Raw genomic sequence first — 21,245 nt, 5'->3', positions numbered from 1 at the left:
TTGATATTTGAGTCAAACCCTACATAGTATAACTACAGAACCTGAGACACCTATAATTTCATCTTATTCTGAACATGCCATGCAAAGGTGAAACAATGACATCCCTCCTTTGTACGGAGAAGCTGCAATTGAAAATGAGCTGGATTTATCCACATTACACATGGCGACACTTTCATTATATGGTAACATTTATTTTACTCCAGAACAATTATTCCAAGCTGATATGGGGTCATCCTTGAAACACAGTACTCACCAAACGGTTTTCATCAAACACTTCAAAGAGAATCCGATGCTGCCTTGGCTGAACCTAGCAAAAGACAAAAAATATAAAAACACGCTCATTAGAAAGGACACGGGCCTTTCCCTCCCCCCACCCCCCCCCCCCATGTCTACCCAAGTTGTAATTTAACAGAACTAAAATGCACGCCCTACAAGTTCTCTATTTTACCTTGCAAGTCAAGCCAACATAATTCTTTGAACACAACGATTAACTCTCCTAAAGTTGCTTTATCTATTCCTCAGAAAGCAGGTGAGACGAGTTGAATTAATGTGAGGCGTTTTACTAACTCCTCAATCTGAAGCACGGCAACCACAGCACCAAGTTAAAGAACAATTGACCCCAATCAGAACAAACTAATACATTGGAACTCATGACATGATTTTCCTGCAAGACAGTAGATTACAAGAATTGTATAAAATTACTCCTTGAATATCAAACATAAGAGTTGAAATACATTCCTAGTGGCCATCGGTAGCCTAACAAAGTCTCTCTCAATCTGTCAGTTTCAATTTTCAATCCAAGGCCCAATCTCCAAACTTCGTTTTGTTTTCAAAATAGAAACTCCAGCTAGACTCCTTTTCCTACCCATTATTTTGCTGAATCTTGCCCAACTTCTCCTGCGGCCAGCATGAAAACCTTCTGACCAAGATCTGAATCACAAAATTGATGCAATGACGGAGGCCATATGGACTATTTCAGCTCATCCAAAAAGAATCTACTGTCTCCATTATAGTTTCCAAATGTTTCTAATTACTCCACGGTTTTTGCTTCCATTATCGTACCTCAAATCCGTTCTACATGTTAATCACTTTGGGTGAGGAACTTCCTGATCATCACTAATCTTTTCCAATCGTCATGTTTTAATTTTAGGCAGTGCGCTGGATTTCTTCTTTCTGTACCTTTAATAAGTGTATAAAAACCCAGCCTTCTCTCATAACTCAGTCCTCTGACACCAAGGATCAGTCTTATGGCTCTTCCTTGCATGGCTTCAACATGTCCTTTCGAGTTCATTCGCCAGAATTGGACACTACACTCTCAGTTTGCCCGACTATCACACTGGACAGTTTCAGCTTGAGCTGCTTCTCAGTCTATTGTTCTGCCAAATAGTTCAATGCTCTATTTGATTTGCAGATTGCTCTTTCACAGATCGGATATGTTGAGTGCTCTGTCCACCAATAGTTCTTTCAATTTCACCTTTAGCTACTTCAACATTCATTAATTACTTATGTAGCCCATTTTTATTTTCCCACGCGCACTAGTTTACATTAAATTCATCTGCCGTTCTGCTCACTTGTCTATTTTATTTAGTGCCTTAACCTGGACCTGCTAGTGTCTTGTTCTGCATTCTCATGGTTGGTAGAGATTTGTAACTCATTAAGAATCAATCTGTACATAGATTATTTACCATTGGAGGATGCCTTGTTACTCCTACTCGGATCCAGTAAACTGCTCTCTGAATATGCTTTTCAAGTTAGAATCAACTCCTTTGCATTCCAACACATGCAAATTGCAAAATAAGGATTTTAGATTTTTAAATTAATCAAAAAAAAATTTTTTTTTTTTTTTTTTTTGAAGTGCTATAATTCACAGAGTAATTGTATAGGATTGTGGAGATCAACTTCTGTTTAGCTCAAGCAAGTTCTACACATTTATTTTGTGAAATTTGAGTAAACTGAAATGAAAGCTTTAAAATATTTGTTTTCTGGTTCATTATTTTGGTGCAGCTGCAACTATTGGAGGGTCATCAGAGGAGTTTAAAGCTACTTTCACATTGGGTTAAGGGCCATCAGCTACCGACAAGTGGGGTTCATTCAGGTGTCCGCAGCTCCACAGTAAAGCCAGCAGCCACGCACACCCTCACTTTTAAAACCAGCTCTTCTTAGCAACTGGTTTTGGCAAATTTGACAATTGTACATTGGGATTGCAGGTCGGGAGTTGGCGTCATCGGCAGAGGTTTCACAGTATACAAGCAGTTGATGATGTCCTTTAGAAGGTGTATAGGCACTCCACTGATGGCCCAATGGGCAATGACACCAATGTAATACTAAGCCTTACAGACCAAATGGTCCCACGTTCAATCCCCAATCCGTGCTGTGTTAACTGATCTCAGCCAAAGCTGCAGCATGGCTCCGACCAGTGTCTCCTGTGGCAACGTGTACATGAATGGAATCGAGTGAGAATAGGACTGGGCTTGGCTGCAATGCTTTCCCATATTCAAACAGACTGTTGACACTCGTCATCTAGGTTCACATATGAAGAATGGCCACTGGGCAGTTACAGTAAGGCAGCTGACACTCATGGAACCCTACTCCATGAAGAGTAATTACCATCAGGAGAGTAGACAAGCAAGGGGGTGAAGACTGGAAAAAGAAATAATGCATGGCAGAATAGTTAGGTTTCCCATGCACATTCGTAACAGGCAAGCATGTGGAAAGTCTCATACACTGTAGAAAGGACTTTCAATTTGAGAGAGTCCAGTCTCACAATCAGGTTCAAGATCTGCTGGAATGCTGTCCTGCCGTGAGTTGGGAGTGAGCTCTGATGAACCAATGATCTAATTAAGGGTAGGCATGTAGGTGTCACAGTCTAAGAAAGGTAGTCACTGCAGACTGCTGCCCTGGATTCTGATGCAAGGTCAAATGGGAGAACCTGCTATTGGTGAAGGACTCTGCGTTTCGAGCACTCTCTGTGGAAGGCGCTCAAATTCCTCTGTATGCACCCCTCTGACACACTGCTCAAATTTTCTGCAGTGATGTAACCATCTTGCATGTTTAACTCACAACTGACTTCAAATCCAGTATGGGTCAGAATTCTCCCAATCTCAGAATGTGAAGTAGCGAGAGTAGAACCTCGACTCCCCCACGGGACCCCCCAGGAGCCCCTTCTCTAGTGTCTAACAAATCAAACTTTTCTTGGCCAGTGAAGGTGAAAAGTTTCTTGGAAGGGGCACGCACACCTTAACTAGCCCAGAAAACTGACGCTCCTGAATCCTGTGGGAGGGCCTCGAAGGCAAAAGATGGAACTTTGGTCAAATGTCTAACATGAGGCCAGAGTCTTCAGAAATCCATGGGAGACATTGTCGACCGTTGATCGCAGTAAATACATCACTACTGCTGGGGGTGGGGCCAGTGGCCAGATGGTTTCCCTTCCGGATCCTCGCCTTCCTTTCCAATTTTGTGCGAAGCATTTCCCCCAACCTCTCTTCCCACTCCACGCCCCCCCACCCCGCGCCCAACTCTACAAATAGAAGAGCTCAGTCTGCCCATAGGGCAGTGCATTGGGGTAGGTCGTAGAACCAGGCACTGGGCAGCCGTGCCTGGAAGAAGTTCTAATTCCTATTGGTGTTTTGTGCTGCCTACACTACTCAGTCATCACTAAACTGGAAGCACAGAAAACAGTTTAAAATAATTTAAAAAAAATCAAAATGATGAGTTAAGGTTTTAGACATAATTTATTCACAAGACAAAATGTTTTGGTTAAAACAGAATATATGCTGACTGTGCACAGAAGCTAGAATTTGTAAAGATCAAACTGATAGCTTCTCAACAGCAAGTACAAAATCTTACATTGATAACTATCAATGCTTTAATGTTCATATAAAATAAAAATGAAAAACATGCTACTATTCTGAAAAAACTCAGATCAAAAGTTGCTTCAGAAGTGCACAAAATGAAACGCGCTGGGTTTTACTAACGTAACGAAAACAAGCTTTCCCGAATTCCTCATGGCATGTTATAAAACTTCTGGCCTGCAAAATATATAAAAATAAAATGGCCTCATTGTTTCAGGTTATGGCATTTTCTAGTTAGGGATTTCCACGAGTCACTTAATTTATTCCCCAATCTCGAGCAAAGCGATCTACTGTTTTACTTGTAAGTTGTGATTTCTTGTGGGGCACTTTATTTTGAATACATCTTCCTCTTTCACACTGGCCCTTCAACTAGAATTAAGAATACAAGGTTTCTAAACATTAACTGCAGCCCTTTATAAACGAACATACCACAGAGCCTTTTTGGAACATGCTAGGTCAGAGAATTCCTTCCTCTCAGCACTTGCGAGACTTTGGGACCATCTTGGCAGCGGAATAATTTTAAATCGTGAAGCAGAACATTTAATAGTATATGAAATACACAATAAATCTATACATGTGCCATAAATTCAATCTTAGTGTGTGATGCTGTTTACTTATTAGGACTTTATTTCAGCTCTGCCAGAATCTTAGTTTTCTGCACTATTACTGAAAATGATTGCAACAGTGTAGCCCACATTGCAGTACTTCACACAAATCTCGCTCTATTAAACACTTACAAGTATACTTACAAGTGATTTCTCTCAACTCAATTTTCACTGTCTAATTTATCTCCAAATAAAGTACAAAGTGGCCTAACCAGGTCACTGAGCTGAAAACATGCACCATATTAAATTCAATATCCATCTGCTTTGACCTGCTGTGCAAGTTGCTATTATACATCGTGCCAGCCCATATCATTCCAGTCTGGTGGAATTTTTCTAGCCCAGAGTTTCCACTGGTTCAAATTCATACTATGGAAAGTTTAGCTTGCATGCTTCAGAAAAACAGAAGGGCAGCTAGTTAGGGTATCCACATAAGGGAACCTGTCGAAACGAGAGGCTTTAACCCCACGAATCAGAGTTTTAAAACAATCCCATGTACCCAGAGGTTAAAAACTGCTGGGAATCAAAAGCCGAGACAAAAAGAAAGGGTAGTAGTTGAGAATTTTGTAACGCCTTCTATTTATTTCTAAATGTTATGCTCGTGAAGGTGAAGAATGGGCTCCTCCCACTTCAGCCACCAAAGTCAGCATCATGCACTCCCGGGTCAGATACACAACCAGATGCAGAGTACAGCATCCTCCACACTTGCCCAATAATATGCCTATGCTCCAACCTTAGAAGAGCATGGTGTAAAAAGAAAGTCTCCTATTCTTTGTCCTAAATCTTTTATATTTATCTGTATCCCCTTTGTTCTAGATCACTGAAAACAATTTATTTCCATCAACCCTGTCCATCCCTTCAGAATTTTAAACACTTTTGCCAAATCAACAAAAACAGATGCAATTTTTCAAGTATAAAAGGAGGCAAAAAGTGGGAGTAAATATAAAGATATCATTCAAAAATAATTAAACAGAAAACAAATCTGTAAATACTTCATTTAAACCAAGCCTAGTGAGGCATTTTCTACCCTTCTGCCATTCAATGGAGAATCTGTGGAAGAGCAACACATCATCCGCTGCGAAGACATCAACACATCTCAGCACAAACACTCTAACAAGTCTCTACCCTTCAGAATAATATGAGGACACATCCATCTTTTCAGCACACTGATATTTTAATAAAGATTTTCTACTTAACTTCTCTATCGGAAAAACGCATCAAAAACTTGTCCCGGGCACACTCCAATCTGCAATTATTGTGGATGGTTTTAAACTTCATAACTTCAGGTCAGCAGCATTCGTGGGTCTGCATGCTTGTAATAAAATGATGGAGCCAGGTCCTAAATGGTGAGTGGCTGACATTTATCAGCACTCTAACTTTATCTGACATGATCTCTTCAGTGAATTAACTATAGAATTTCCTTTGACCTTGAATTCTTTGCCCACTTCACATTTTCCTTCTGTTTATCTGATGTGTTTCTCATTAGTTCAAACATATATTATACCCAATAAAATGTCCTTTCCAGAAAACCAGCTGCAGCTCCTTTACAAAGCCGACTAAAATTCAACTAATTAGTTGTTCAACACCTTCTTTCCCCGCATGCTATTTATCCAGTTACAATATTAGTGCAGAGGCCAACCACTGTTTCTGGACAGAACTCCGAATATATATTCTAGACACTTACAAGAACCAAGTCAAGTCTCAGCAATGTCCATCATCGATAGTAAAGGAAGAAAAGTTGCATTTATATAGCGCCTTTGACAACCTCAGCATGTCCCAAAGTGCTTTACAGCCAATGAAGTACTTTTGAACTGTATTCACCATTGTAATGTAGGAAAACTATGCAACAAATCTCAGCTCTTCCCGAAAACAAATACAATAAAGAGGATATAGTACTTACAAGTTGGCCTCTTGTGGTTTTTTTTGACACCACACATGCAAGTTAAAATAGTTTTGACAAATGGTCATTTTTTGAGCAATTGCCCACCTTTGAAATGGAGAGGTCAGGATGTGTTTGAAGCAAGCAGGAGGCAGGTACAAAACAAGGGAAATAGGAGAGACCTTATTCAGTAGAGAATCTGGGCCAGTAGAGAAAAACATGAATGCACAAGTGAATAACCAGGAAGGGAAAATACAAACTCAGCTAGCAAAATGAAAGTGGAAAAAAAGGAACAAGGAAAAGCAAAAGATGAGCATGGAGAGATACAACGGAGTTAGCTTGTCAGCACATTCTGCCATATCAGCTGCTGGCAAAAGCTGCCTAGGAAGCCTACAAGTGGTTTTAAAAAAAGATGCTGCACTACCTCCATTGCATGCTTGCTAGAGTATATTCCCGGAGAATGGGGTGGCCTGAGATTCAGACCCAGACTTTAACAGGGTCATATTGATGCATCAGGCCTTTGAAAGGCTAGATCAGCCTTGGTGACAGAGTCTGAAACAACGACAGATAAACAAAGCCTGTTCAATTAATTTGGCATAGATCCATTCTCATTTCAAAAAACACACATGGATTCCTTTTATGGAGGAGGAAGAAAACGAGGTCGTAGCAAAACGGTGCCAGTGCAAATCTTGGGTCTGCCGAAGTTGCTCTCTTGCTTCAATGGCGCTGGTCACTCCTGTAAGTGGACCCCACATCTTATGTTCAGGTAATCACCCACACTGCCCAATATCTAGATATACAATGGTATATTCCAAGGGTGTAACAGTAGGAGTGCAGTGTATGTACCTTTAAGGGGAGAACTACTTTTTACAGCTCCTCTATACTGTAGTACCGGCAGTGACCACACCTGTATATAAACCCTGAGTTGGGATCTGTACGTTTAGTTTTAGAGTAACCCTCATCCATTAAATACCTGTTGATTGTTCCCTGCAGTCTTGTGTCTAGTTATTGAAGGACACACAACATCAAAATACACGGATCTAACAGGAGCCCCTTGTGATCTGAACTAGATGTGTTCTTTGCACATGCACTTCAATAAGCAGACTGATTAACACTTCAGTGAGGTGAGGCCAGATATAAATTGTTACTCTGCTTTTTTTTAAAAAAACGCAGCAAGCAAGTGAACATACAGAGCAAGACTTCTAACAAATTCTCTTACTTCAATTAGCTCCCTTTAAATAATAAAAAGAATAAATACATTTGTTTTTAGTCAGTCTCAACATTGGATCATATATTCTGGGTGAGGAAGGCTCTCATAAGGTAAAATGCCTGGTCTTACTTCCCTCTCTCTCAGCTGACCTCACCTAATGACTTCCACCATGTGGGTCTTCTATCTCTTGTTTCCTGTTTCATAGGAGGTTGTTTGCTTGGTTTGTACTCCCAGTCCCTGCCTGAGGGTTTGCCAGAAGAGCTTCCAATCAAACCTGCTACCAATGCCCCCACACCCTCTCCTTTCAAAACTTGCTTTTTGCAACGTCTAACAGGAAGAGATATTTCAACCTCATAAGATGCAAAGTTTTGCTGGGATCACCTTAGCTGAGATAACAACTCACCAATTGACCCCAAACATCTTCAATGTCTGTCTCGTTAACATATCAATCCCTTCTTTGCCCCAGTGTCTGCATGCTGAAAGAAGATTTCTAAACTTGGTGCACTCCCTTTAATTTAAAATAAATACCATAGTCATATCCAAATCCTATTCATGGAAAAATGGTCAAAACCGCCAGAAAGCAACAGGAGATTAACCTATAGTGGTGACTTCAGCTGAATACAGAACCACTGAGGAACCTACAATCATGGATGGAAAGTCATTCTCCCAAATACATCAAGTGATCTATAGGGCTGGATTTTCCAAGCCCCCGAGGAGGCGGGACTGCCCGTAAAATCAGAGAAATTGGGGGCGGGTGGCAAACCCGTCCCCCATCCCGCCTGTGTGCCCACTTACCAGGAGGCGGGAAGATGTGCAGCTTCGGGTCCCGTCTCCTGGAGGCGGGAAAGGCTTTTAATCCTTTTAACTGCCTGTTAACAGGTAGTTAACAGGCAGAAAAAAGGATTGGTGCCATTTTACCTTCACAGGTGAAGGCTTCCCGACCTCGGAGAACCCCGCCAGGTTGGAGGAGGTCTGCAGTGGTCGGAGGCACCTGGAAGTAAGGTGTAGAGGTGAGTGATGGGTGCGAGTGTGGAGTGGTAAGTATGCAAGGTGAGTGATTAGTTTAAAAAAGTGTTCACTTACCTTTTTTCCTTCTATAGCCTTTAGCCGCGGTGGATCAGGAGAGCGGACATCCACCTTGTCAATTCAGGTAATGGCTGATGGACCCTCCGATCCATCAGACATCTTAAATTTACTAATTTTCAATGTTTGATGAGTCCTCACCACAAAGACTCATCAAACTACAGAGAATATCAGTGTTTGACAGCTTCACAGAGCTGTCAAATGTTGTCATTTCTTCTTTCAAGAAGTCTTGACAGATAGCACGTCTGACGTTGACATGATCTGTCAGTGACTTGTTCCCTAATTAGACTGCTGAGCCTGCAGGGCGGGCTTAACAAGCTCAATCAGGGGAAAATCCCTCTGAATGGTCAGGTGAGGGTAGAGGCGGGACATTGACACGACAAGCAGCAGTCCCGCCTCCATTCACAAAATCCAGCCCAGTCTTTCCAGTGTGGCTGGGCCAGACCATATCTCCCAGTTCCAAGATCACTTCTCATCTGGAGGTGGAACAAAGAAAACCTCTGGGAAGAAATGTTGAATTCTATTGTCACACCACTATCAAGATTTTGACAAGGATGATCAATAAAAAAAAATGAGTAAGATACATCCAAAAGACATTCATTGAGACTAGCTGGGCAGGAGAGATACCAGAACCTTGACAATCCGTTTCAGATCTGTGCACTCAGTCAAGATAGCTGTGAGTACAAATACTCCAAACCTGCTACAATCAGTATCTCTATTGCTACTCCATCAGCTTGATGTGAAGAGTGGTTTCTGAAAACACCCTTTTCTCCCCCATGGGCCAGTTGGAAGGCCTTCATCATCATCTGTTCTAGAAATCAGCTTACCTTGCCATCTGGTGAGCTTTCTATCTGACTTGAACAAAGAAACATCTGCACATTGAGGTTGTGGAGCATCGGGACACTCTTACAATCAATAATTGCATCTGTCAGATGAAGGAACAAGCCTGGCGCAGGAGGTCAAGGTTTGGAGTCACACAAATTTTCACTGAGGGGGTATCTGATGGTGGTTGGGTCCACGAGGGGGTCAGTGCTATCAACGCAGGACTGGATGTATGGACATTTATACAATGTCGGGGGTACAGAGCCAGCTGGCAGGAATCAAGTCCAAGTCCTGATGGAGCTGGAGGTTTGAGTCAGGAATGCAGGAACCTCTTTTTTTTTTTTAAAACAAAAAATCATCACTTTCCCCAGCACAGAAACAGGTCACCGGAGTTTGCAGATAATCAAACAACTTGGTTAGCAGTCACAGGCTGCTGGCCGATGTACAAGAAAATAATCGATGCGAGGAGCTCAAAGTTATAATGCTCAATTGGATTTTCACAACAAATGTAAAACATTAAAAGGAACAGATCCCCTGTGATGCTCCCTTACCGTCCACTTGGCAAGCTGAATAGTATGTGACGATGATGAAAAACAAGAGAGCATCATTGTGAAAGAAATTAGATCAAATTACTTTTTACAGTTTAGAAAATATTTGGCAGTGAATTTTAAAGGGTATGGGAGATTCACTAAAACGAAATAGGCCCCATTAAATTTTGTACGTCTTACTTCAAACAATATCATGAGATATCAATGCTAACTTCATGAGATCCAATAATATTGCACATTCTTTTGTTATATACCAAAATGCTCAAACGTTGAATAGATAGTTCGAGGTTTTCCGATCGTAACATTGTTAGCAACCAATTAAAATGAATGGGCTAACACTGGCGGTAAGTGTCTGAAAACCTAGTCCGTAGAATCATTACAGTTTATAGCACAGGAGGTCAACCAGCCCTTCGTGTCTTTGCAGTCTCTGAAAAATCTACCCACTTGGCTCCATTCACTTAGTATCATGTTTCCCTACTTTGCAACAGCGACTGCACTATTTAATAAAAACATTTCATTGGTTGTGAAGTGTTTTGGGACTTCCAGAGGTCGTGAACGGTGCAATTTTTTTTTCTTTCATTCACCTGCCCTTTTAATTTTTTCTGCACCAGATTTGTGTGCATGCACGAGACAATGCCAGTGCCCAGAGATCTGAGTGAAGTCACTGTGCCCTGGATTATCAGATACACACAGGTTAGTATGGAATCAAATGGCTCATTGTCTGTACAGCCAAGGAGACACATTTGTGCAATTAATTAAGGATAAAAGAGGCACTGAGTGTTGTGACATTCAATGAATTCAGGGGCATTGGGCTACTCTCCGGTAGATTGTTAGATCAGCTCCAACCCATTACCGTGGACAGATTTTTGCTCCCATTGTCAAGAGCAGCACTATGTCAGATCTGGGGTATTTTAGTTTTAGCCCTGCTTTCGCAATCAGAATGTGAATGCATTTCCAGAAAGCAAGTTTCACAGAGCCACTCACATCCATCCATCCACTCCCGCTTCAGCTATTTGTTTCATAACAGGACATCAATGCAGTGGAAATGTACAATGCCAAGGCCAAAACCAAATGTAACCTTTCATCAAAGGTACATGTCCTTCTGAAGGGAGAGTTTGAAGATTATGCACAGCATTCCAAATGCTGCTTTCTTGATAACATAAATCAAATACCCCATTAATAACAGCTTCTCATTACTGGATACTTTCAATTACTGGATACTTTCAATGAATGGCCAATAATATCTAAAACCTCTCCACATTTGCCAACAGATAACCTTCATTATACACCAGTTTCAAATGTTTTGTTCCAATTTGCAATCCTTCACATATATCCACATTGAAGTCCATCTACTATTCCTTAGTCTGTTCACTTAATTAGGGTTGCAAAGGGGTGGAAAGTTTCCGGTAAATTTCTGGAAATTTTCCACGGGAAGTTTAGCTTGGGAATTTTGCCCAAAAAAGCACATGCTAGCATAATGTTGTTTTTTTTGTATTTCTTTCTTCTTTTTTCCCCCCCCCACAGGTCCTCTCTTAAAATTACTAACAGAGATGGAATCTTAATTATTAAGGAATTTCTTAATCAATATATGTTTATCTTCTTACTTGGCTTGTTTTAACAATTACAAGTTTTGTGTGTGACTGTAAACAAATGTGTCCTGATTGGTTGGATGAGTGGATGAGCGATTAGCTCCCTCTATTTGTAATATTTGCATATCGAATTGTGATTGGCCTGCAGGCATCTGTAAGACTGCTATAGTTTTTTTAAGATCCACTTGGAAGGTGCTTTGATACAATGGATAACCATAGCCAGAAGAATGCAGATGAGTGCCTTGCTCGAGCTGTATATGCAACAGGCTCACCCCTCATGCTCACAGCCAATGTGTACTGGAAGAGATTTTTCAATGTTATTCGCCCTGCATACTGTCCTCCCACCAGACATGCTTTGTCTACTTATTTGCTGGAGGCTGAGTATAACAAAGTCCAAGGAAAGCTCAAAGAAACAATAGCGATGGCAGACTGTGCTGCAGTTATCTCAGATGGGTGGTCAAATGTACGAGGGGAGGGCATCATAAACTACATCGTCTCCACTCCTCTCCCAGTGTTCTTCAAGAGCACAGGCATGAAGGACAACAGACACACAGGCACATACATTGCTGATGAGCTGAAAGCGGTCATCAACGATCTTGGATCACAAAAGGTCTTTGCAGTAGTTACTGACAATGCTGCGAATATGAAGGCTGCTTGGGCTCAAGTGGAGGAGGCCTACCCTCATTACGTCTATTGGGTGCGCAGCTCATGGGCTTAACCTGCTCCTCAAGGACATCATGGGTTTGAGAACCATGGAAGCACTGTACAAGAGAGCCAAGCAAGTTGTTAAGTATGTCAGGGGAAAACAGGTCGTTGCAGCAACCTACAACTCCAAGCAAATGACAAAGAACAAGAACACCACACTGAAGCTGCCCAACAACACTAGATGGGGTGGTGTTGTCATAATGTACAACAGCCTTCTGGAGGGTAAGGAGTCGCTGCAAGAAATGGCAATATCCCAGTCTGGGGATATGGAAACCACCATCAAGAAAATACTGCTGGATGATGTGTTTTGGGAGAGAGTGGTTAGCAGCCTTAAACTACTCTCACCAGTAGCATCTGCAATTGCTCAGATTGAAGGAGGTGACGCTGTCTTGTCAGATGTTCTCAGGCTTTTTACTGATTTAAAAGAACAAATCAGCATTGCCCTACCCACATCCCTGCTGCTCAAAGCAGAGGAGAAAGCAATTGTTCAATTCATACAGACGCATCAAGAATTTTGTGTCAAGCCGATTCATGCTGCAGCATACATGCTGGACGACCAATACTTTCTGGAGAACAGATCAACAGCGCTTACAGTGTGATTTCTACCCTCTCACACCATCTCAATCTGGATGTGGGCAAAGTTCTGAGAAGTCTGGCAAAGTTCTCTACCAAGCAAGGTCTTTGGAATGGGGATGGGATATGGGAATCATGCAAGCATATCAGTGCACATACCTGGTGGAAGGGACTTTGTGCATCTGAGGCCCTGTCACCTATTGCATCGGTGATACTCCAAATCCCACCTTCATCAGCGGCCTCTGAACGAAACTGGTCACTTTTTGGGAATACGCATACAAAGGTGCGCAACAGGCTGACTAACAAGAGAGTGGAGAAACTGGTGGCTATCTGGGCGAACCTACAACTTATTGAGCCAGATACAGAAGTGTCCACCACACAGCTAGACACTGACACAGAGGAGGAAATGGACACGTCAGAGCCAGAGAATCAGGAGGAGCAATGATGAGTAGAAGACTCAGAAGACTCATGAGTAGAAGACTCAAAGGGACAAAATAAGGACAAATTACAGGCTAAATAAGCTGACGCTCTTTTTATTTTATTTTAGATGGGTCTTTTTTGTGGGGGTTCAATAAAGTTCAAAATTATAACCTAAATAAAGTTTTGAAAGCCCGTTTTTATTTGTATGGAACAGTATGTCTATTTTGACGACAAAGATAATATAAGGGTCAGAGACAAAAACCATCAGTGTGCAAAAAAACTCAAAATTCCCATAAATTCCCGAAAATTCCCATGGAAAGTTTCCTCTTTTAAAAATTCCCAGAATTTTGCAACTCTACACTTAATTGATCAAGATTTCTTTTGAGTACCAGTGTCCAAGGTTTGCAGCATCCAGTGCCATCATCAAAATTTATAATAGACAGACAGATGTACCCTCTGTCAGGCCGTTTATAAATAGTGCAAATAAGCTACAATGGATGCAAGCAGCACTCCACTCATAACTACTCCTACAGACAGAACTGTATATTCATTATCTGCTTCACTATACCAGTCCCTTTTCAATCCCCCTTGCTGTTAATTTCACGAGCCCTGCCCTTTAAAAGCCCCACGCGCAGAACATTATCGAATGCCTTGTGAAAATCCACTAAATAACCCACTGATTCAGTTACCCTTTATGAAGTCCTTTAGGCTTGTGAATCTACAGTGACCACTTCAACACCACGCCTGTATTGAATTCCACTAAATTTTCAATATTTTCTGAACATTATTTCCTTATGTTCTGTTCACATTTATTAACTCCTTCCCACTCCAAATGCCTTTAAATATAATTCCCAGTTATTGCTTGCATGTTTTATCTGAACAGCTTAGCTTCCCATCTGGTTATGTATAGACCTGTACAACTTCCTTCTACCCAAGAAAGCTCGGGCACTTCTAGTTTCCTCAGATGTAATTTTAGTAATCACCCCTGCTTTTCCTTTCTTCAGATAGCACTGGAAGGAACAGATACGATGATACAGATTTAACCCCTCTCCCCTCAGGAGGTACTCATTATATGGTCCATGGGCCAACTACAGCCCTGTCGATCCTTCGCTGCAGCCACTGGCAGAAGTTCGCTTCAGTCTCATGGTTGTTACCCAGATCAGCACTGTAATGGAGTTAAGCAGCTCCAAGAATGATCTGGCTTAGAAAATGCTGTGTTCCTAAAGCTTACCGTTTGTGTGAAAGAAATTATGCACAAGTGCTGATTAAACACATGCGCAAATTACACAGTTGTCCACGAGTTTGCCAAAAGAGTGACCAGTCCTTCAACTGACACAAGCTCACCTGTGCCAATTTTAAACATTTTAGTTGATGCAGATGGGTTTGAAGGATCTTCACTGGGGATGGTCCATGGCCAAAAGATGAAATTGCATTCACAACTCGAGAGAGCCTGTTCTAGCCAAATCCTGAAACGCTGCCAGTCAAACCACAGTCCTTCCCAATGCCTGGGCAAGGGAAGGTCCAGAACACCCAGCAATGCTAAAATCCCAAAACAGCACCCACCAGTGCTCAGTCACACCTGCCAAAAATCTCCTCTCAAGGAGAGTCTTGATGCTTCCAAAGGCAACAGCGTCACTATGTTTACTATCTAGCCAACACTGTAAAGTAAATAGATTTCAATATTACTGGACCACTTCTAAATGGTAATGCTGGTGTCCAGTCTGTTTCATTGATACTGAAGGGCAGGTTAGGTAACGACACTAAACACAAAGTTGCTCTGATTAATGCTCCGGTGCACGTGCAGTTAGTGCGATGTCATTTTGTTGGTCTGGCCAGCGAAAGGTCCACACAAGTCAGAAATGGGGAAACGACATTGCTGTACTGTACAGGCAGGCAAAGGGGTCGGTTCATGGTCAGGCCAAAAGTGCTGGCCCTGATGTCAAATGCTGCCACTGCAAGCTGTTTATACTTCAGTTGGAGACTGGGTGTGAAACCCTGGTTCCTTGAGGGATTTATTGCCTCCTGTGGCAAGAACATCAGGTAATTTATATTACAGGACTGCCTCCAACAGTGCTGTTTCCATCAATATTAAGGGGGCATCAACGGCACCTCAGGCCTTCGCCCTTCTCCACTGACCAACCACCTCAACTAGGGGCTCCCGACAGTGAGCAGTGCCACAGGTTTCCATGCGACAAGGTTACCTTTCCTCTCCTCAATTCCAATCAGGAAGCATTTGAAGTTAATAAATTCAATGTTTGTTATTAAATAAATTCCAAATACTCACAGTTCAGACTGAGGACTAAAAATGATGCTAAACAGCATGGAAATCTCTGGACCGCTTTGCTCCTGGGAGCCCATCGTTGAGATGCAGCTCGACAGAAGCAGGTATCCAGCCAGTCCTCAGTGTGGGACTGAGGAGATTTGCAGTATCTGAAACGGCAACCAAACTTTAGACAACTAGTTTGTGGAAACCAATGTAAACAATCTGGTTCATAGAAACATAGAAGATAGGAGCAGGAGTAGGCCATTCGGCCCCTCGAGCCTGCTCCACTATTCAATGAGATCATGGCTGATCATCCAAACTCAGTACCCCGCACCTGCTTTCTCCCCATATCCCTTGATCCCTTTAGCTCTAAGAAAAATATCTAACTCCTTCTTGAATATATTTAAAGACTTGGCCTCAACCGCCCTCTGTGGTAGAGAATTCCACAGGTTCACCACTCTCTGGGTGAAGAAATTCTTCCTCATCTCTGTCCTAAATGGCTTACCACTTATCCTTAGACTATGACCCCTGGTTCTGGACTCTCCGACCATCGGGAACATTCTACTTGCATCTAATTTATCCAGACCTGTCAAAATTTTATAAGTTTCGATGAGATCCCCTCTCATTCTTCTAAACTCCAGCGAGTATAAGCCCAATCGACCCAATCTCTCCTCATACGTCATTCCTGCCATCCCAGGGATCAGCCTTGTGAATCTTCGCTGAACTCCTTCCATGGCAAGAACATCCTTCCTCAGATAAGGCGATCAAAGCTGCACACAGTACTCAAGGTGTGGTCTCACCAAGGCCCTGTACAACTGCAGCAGGACATCCTTGCTCCTGTACTCAAACCCTTTCGCTATGAAGGCCAACATACCATTTGCCTTCTTCACCGCCTGCTGCACCTGCATGCTTACCTTCAGCGGCTGGTGCACAAGGACACCCAGGTCTCGTTGCACTTCCCCTTCTCCCAATCTATTGCCATTCAGATAATAGTCTGCCTTTCTGTTTTTGACACCAAAGTGGATAACCTCGCATTTATCCACGTTATATTGCATCTGCCACGCTTCTGCCCAATCACCCAACCTGTCCAAATCATCCTGGAGTTTCTTGGTATCCTCCTCGCAGCAAACACGCCCACCCAGCTTTGTGTCGTCTGCAAACTTGAGATATTACATCTAGTTCCCTTATCTAGATCACTAATGTATATTGTGAATAGCTGGGGTCCAAGGACCGATCCCTGCGGTACCCCACTAGTCACTGCCTGCCACTCGGAAAAAGACCTGTTAATTCCTACTCTCTGCTTTCTGTCCGCCAACCAGTTCTCTATCCAAGTCAATACCTTGCCCCCAATCCCACGTGCCTTAACTTTACACGCTAATCTCTTATGCGGGACCTTATCGAAAGCCTTTTGAAAGTCCAAATACACCACATCCACTGGTTCTCCCTTATCTATTTTCCCAGTTACATCCTCAAAAAATTCCAGTAGATTAGTCAAGCACGATTTACCTTTTGTAAATCCATGCTGACTTTGTCCGATCCTGTCACTGTTTTCCAAGTGCTCTGCTATTACATCTTTTATAATAGATTCTAGCATTTTCCCCACTACCGATGTCAGGCTTACCGGTCTGTAATTCCCCACTTTCTCTCGACCACCCTTTTTGAATAGTGGGGTAACATTAGCTACCCTCCAATCCATGGGTACAGTTCCAGATTCCAGCGAATTTTGGCTCAACATACTCTAAGTTATAAAGTTTGTGTTAGGTGATCTGATGCTTTTTGATTTCTGCCATTATCATTTAAGCACATGGCACATATGGTATTGCAAAAATAAGCATGAACGACTTCATGGTGGGTCTGCTAGAACTGGTGTTGAGCAAGGATTGTAACCTTTGACCAGGTTGGTGCGTACACCTGGCCTAACTGAAGGATAAAGGTTGTCTTACGTACAATGATCTTTCTTCTGCTCAATGTACAGCAGATAGAACATGCCCATTGGAAGCTTTTCTTTAAATATCTTTTGAATTACAAAAGTGAAGCAAATGAAGTATACTCACTCTGAAGAAAAATTCTTCATTCCACTTTGGATCCAAGGTCTGAAAGAAGAAAACAGAGCCGCATTTTACTATGTGAATTGGAGTTTCATTTTAAATAACAAATTCCACCATTCCTAAATAATACATTAACAAAATAGTTTGTTTACATTCCTGGCAAACATCATACTCAAGGTCATCAATGTCCATTCTGGTGAAAGGATATATATAATCATTTAGTCCCCATTTAGTCTTTATTTTTACGTAATACTTCCATTTTATATTAAATAGCAAAATCATTTGTCATTTGGAAAGCAGAGACGTAGGGTTGGTTGAAGCACAGGAGTTTCTCGGCCAAGCTGGGAGGTGCAAAAGTGAGATGTTACTACGAAGGAAGAGTGAGCTTGTACCATGACATGTTTCCATAGGCAGTTATCATAGAAACATAGAAAAATAGGAGCAGGAGTAGGCCATTCGGCCCTTCGAGCCTGCTCCGCCATTCAATATCATGGCTGATCCTCTATCTCAATACCATATTCCTGCTCTCTCCCCATACCCCTTGACGCCTTTTGTGTCTAGAAATATATCTATCTATCTCCTTCTTCAATATATTCAGTGACTTGGCCTCCACAGCCTTCTGTGGCAGAGAATTCCATGGGTTCACCACCCTGAGTGAAGAAATTTCTCCTCATCTCAGTCCTAAATGTCCTACCCCGTATCCTGAGACTGTGACCCCTCATTGTAAATGTGGACACAGGAACATTTAATGGGGAAAAACTGACTAAGTGCACATGGATGCAAGAGAGATATTGGCCCGGATATTCCGATCCCCACGGGTGCGTACCCACCCGTAGGGACATCGGAAATGCCGGTTTCAGGTATGCACTGCGCATGCGCTGAAAACCGGCATTTCCGATCTGCCAAGAATGCTCCTGACAGATCGGACGCCTGCCCTGGAGAAGGGCCTCTGCAGGGCGGGGGGGAAAGAGTTCCGCTTCCTGGAGAACCTCCGCCTGCTGAAAACCCTTAGACATCTTACGCCTGGTAAAAGCAGGTGTAAGGCCTGCTTTTACCAGGATAAGAATTGAAAAAAAGTTTTTAAAAAATTTACAAGATGTCAGTCTTATCATTTAAAAATACTTTTTTTTTTTAAAAAGCTAAGCTTATTTTTAGCCCCGTAAAAAACAAATTATTTTTTCAAAAAATTAAATTTTTGTTTAAAATATTTAATTTATTGTAATTTCAATAAATTTTAAAAAGGTGATGGCTTTTTTTATAATGTATTTAAAGTTTTACTATGTTTTTTCATTGATCTCCATTCATATATTTGACAGGTCTACCTGTCAAGTAGACGAAGTGAGATTCTTTTCTTCAATTGGCTGGCCTGGCCCACGTGATCCCAGGGACGCTTGCGAACCGCATGCACCTCCTGGGATACGTGGGCCCTGCGCACTTGGAGTTTGGAGAGGCCCAGGATCGGAAGTGTAGGCGCCCCGGGAGCACTCAGGTAAGTTCAGAGATTTTTCCAGATCGCGCAGTATATATAATAAAAGAAAAATGAAACTGCACAAAAATGTACCAATTGTCAGAGATCAAATCGGTTTTGGTAAAATGTCCTCAATTTTGCTTGCAAACTGAAAGTGATGCCTTCTTGTAAACTTTAGCTAATGAAGGATGACAACATTACTATTTTTAGGAAATAACGGGCTGGCGGCTGGTCTCAACAAATCCATGTCCTTAACGTTCCAGCAAGCAATTAAGCCACATATTCCTTTGTGCAGTAACTCCTGGGAATTGTAGTCGCTTACATGGATGGACTCCTGCACATGTACATTTTGTTCATTTATATCGAGCTTTACATCGAGCTTCAAACAAGAATAGTAAGCTGGCAAGATGGGGATGGGTGAATATGCAGAGGGTAGTTGTACCCGAACCCAAGGATCTTCAGAGGCCCAGTGATGTTTGTGGATGGGAGGCAAAAAGTTCTTTGAAGCAAGTTTACCTTTCCTATATTTGTTAAAAAAAAATTTTTAATTTTTTTAAACGGGTATAGTTTGGTGGGCAGAGAACAAAAGTGCTACTGAAAGGGGTTTTAACTTTAATTTAACATTCTGCATTTTCCCCCCACCCCTTCATTTGGGAATTGATTTGAGAGAGAGTGTGACATAAATGGCTGAGGTTTTTTTTTTGATTAGGTGTTGTACAAGTTGCCTAAATCAGCACTCTTGGGATGTGCGCCAGATACAAAACACTTACATAGTTATAGAATTTGTACCATAGTTGTGGGGCGGTGGTAGTATAATTGCACTAATGCAATTCCATTTTTTCTCTCTCCCTTTTCTGAAAGTTTTTAACTCCTTAATTTGATTCCACGGGCACTAGTAACCCTCCAATATTTTGCCTAAGTGACCATGCTTCATATCTTCAGCTTAGATTAGGTGCATCAGCTACCTATTCGACGCCAGGGAGATCCTGCCCTCGCTTGATATCCACACATGCAGAGTTCCAGACAGAAATCACTGGATAGTGATCGCTGGTAGGAACGCTGGCCAATTTCCCCCTCCCTGCGTCAGAGTATTAAACAAGTTATCCTTCACTAGTTCCTGTTTACAAAATGTCCCTGAGCAAGCTGGGCCCGTGACCGAGTATTTATACTCTCCCTGGACAGCGCCACCAGCAGGCCGCCCAGTATATTTCATAAGTCATTTCTACATGAATGGCACGATTTATGACACCCCCGATATGACTTGCACCCCCCCAGATGACTTCTGGGGAGTTGGGGTTTGAGGAAGGTTCTGGCAATGTCCTTGATACTTTCCAGGGTTCAACCTCACTACTTTGGGTTCTTTAGCCAAATGATTATGTCAGTAACTTTATTTTTAAGTTCTTCAAACTATTTCTTCGATTATACTTTAGTCCTTCGGTTTCTGGAAATAGGGCTGCAGGTTATCTGTGTGGAAGGACTTGCTACTCATACAATTCACTTGGGCCAGGAACATGGACAAGTGAGCCTAGTCTTTTAGTATCGGATCCTCTAAGAACACAAGAAATAGGAGGAGTCGGCCATACGGAACTCTCGAGCCTGCTCCGCCATTCAATAAGATCATGGCTGATCTTCGACTTCAACTCCACTTTCCCGCCCTATTCCCATATCTCTTGATTCCCCTAGAGTCCAAAAATCTATCGATCTCCGTCTTGAATGTACTCAACGACAAAGCATCCACAGCCCTCTGGGGCAGAGGATTCCAAAGATATTCCTTCGTGCAGTCCTCCAGTGATGCTATTAGCTGCACTGTAGACGTTGGTAATGTTAGGTGTACTATATTTTTTTTTTACTTCAGTCAACCACATACTATGATGTTACAATTGCAGTTTGGTGGGGATGTGTCCAATAATTAACCTTTTACAGTAATTCATCATTTTTATATTGTGATGGAAATCCTGAAATAAAAAGAAACATCCTGCGTAATATCTTGCCCACCTTCTTGATGGTTTTGGTTTGAACACTGGTGAGCTCTCCGTGTAGTGGATCGTACACAGACACTTTAGCGTATGGGTCACTATGGAAAAAGAGGGAAAAAAAGTGAAAATCTCTCCTGCTACACTGGCAGATCACACAAATGTTGATGCTCTAGATAAGCACAGTAATAGGTTTTCGCCAGATACTATA

The 21,245-nt window shown here is 42.1% G+C and overlaps 1 protein-coding gene across 2 annotated transcripts in view; it reads right to left on the bottom strand.

The window, feature by feature from the left end:
* The window catches only part of nedd4a (NEDD4 E3 ubiquitin protein ligase a), a 137,423-nt gene that overhangs the window by 96,594 nt on the left and 19,584 nt on the right, over positions 1 to 21,245 (bottom strand). For both annotated transcript variants that reach the window (XM_085968760.1, XM_085968761.1), the window contains exons 3-5: positions 21,057 to 21,135; positions 17,600 to 17,638; positions 254 to 307 (exon numbers count right to left, since the gene is read on the bottom strand). In XM_085968760.1, coding sequence (XP_085824886.1) covers positions 254 to 307; positions 17,600 to 17,638; positions 21,057 to 21,135 — 172 coding nt within the window. The remainder of the gene's footprint in view (positions 1 to 253; positions 308 to 17,599; positions 17,639 to 21,056; positions 21,136 to 21,245) is intronic.

This window comes from Somniosus microcephalus, chromosome 27, assembly GCF_052327205.1.
Source record: "Somniosus microcephalus isolate GS21.2 chromosome 27, FLI_Smic_1.0, whole genome shotgun sequence".
NCBI classification, from domain to species: Eukaryota; Metazoa; Chordata; class Chondrichthyes; order Squaliformes; family Somniosidae; genus Somniosus; species Somniosus microcephalus.
Note: the sequence above shows the minus strand (reverse complement) of the source record. Positions and strands in the feature narration are given on the sequence as shown.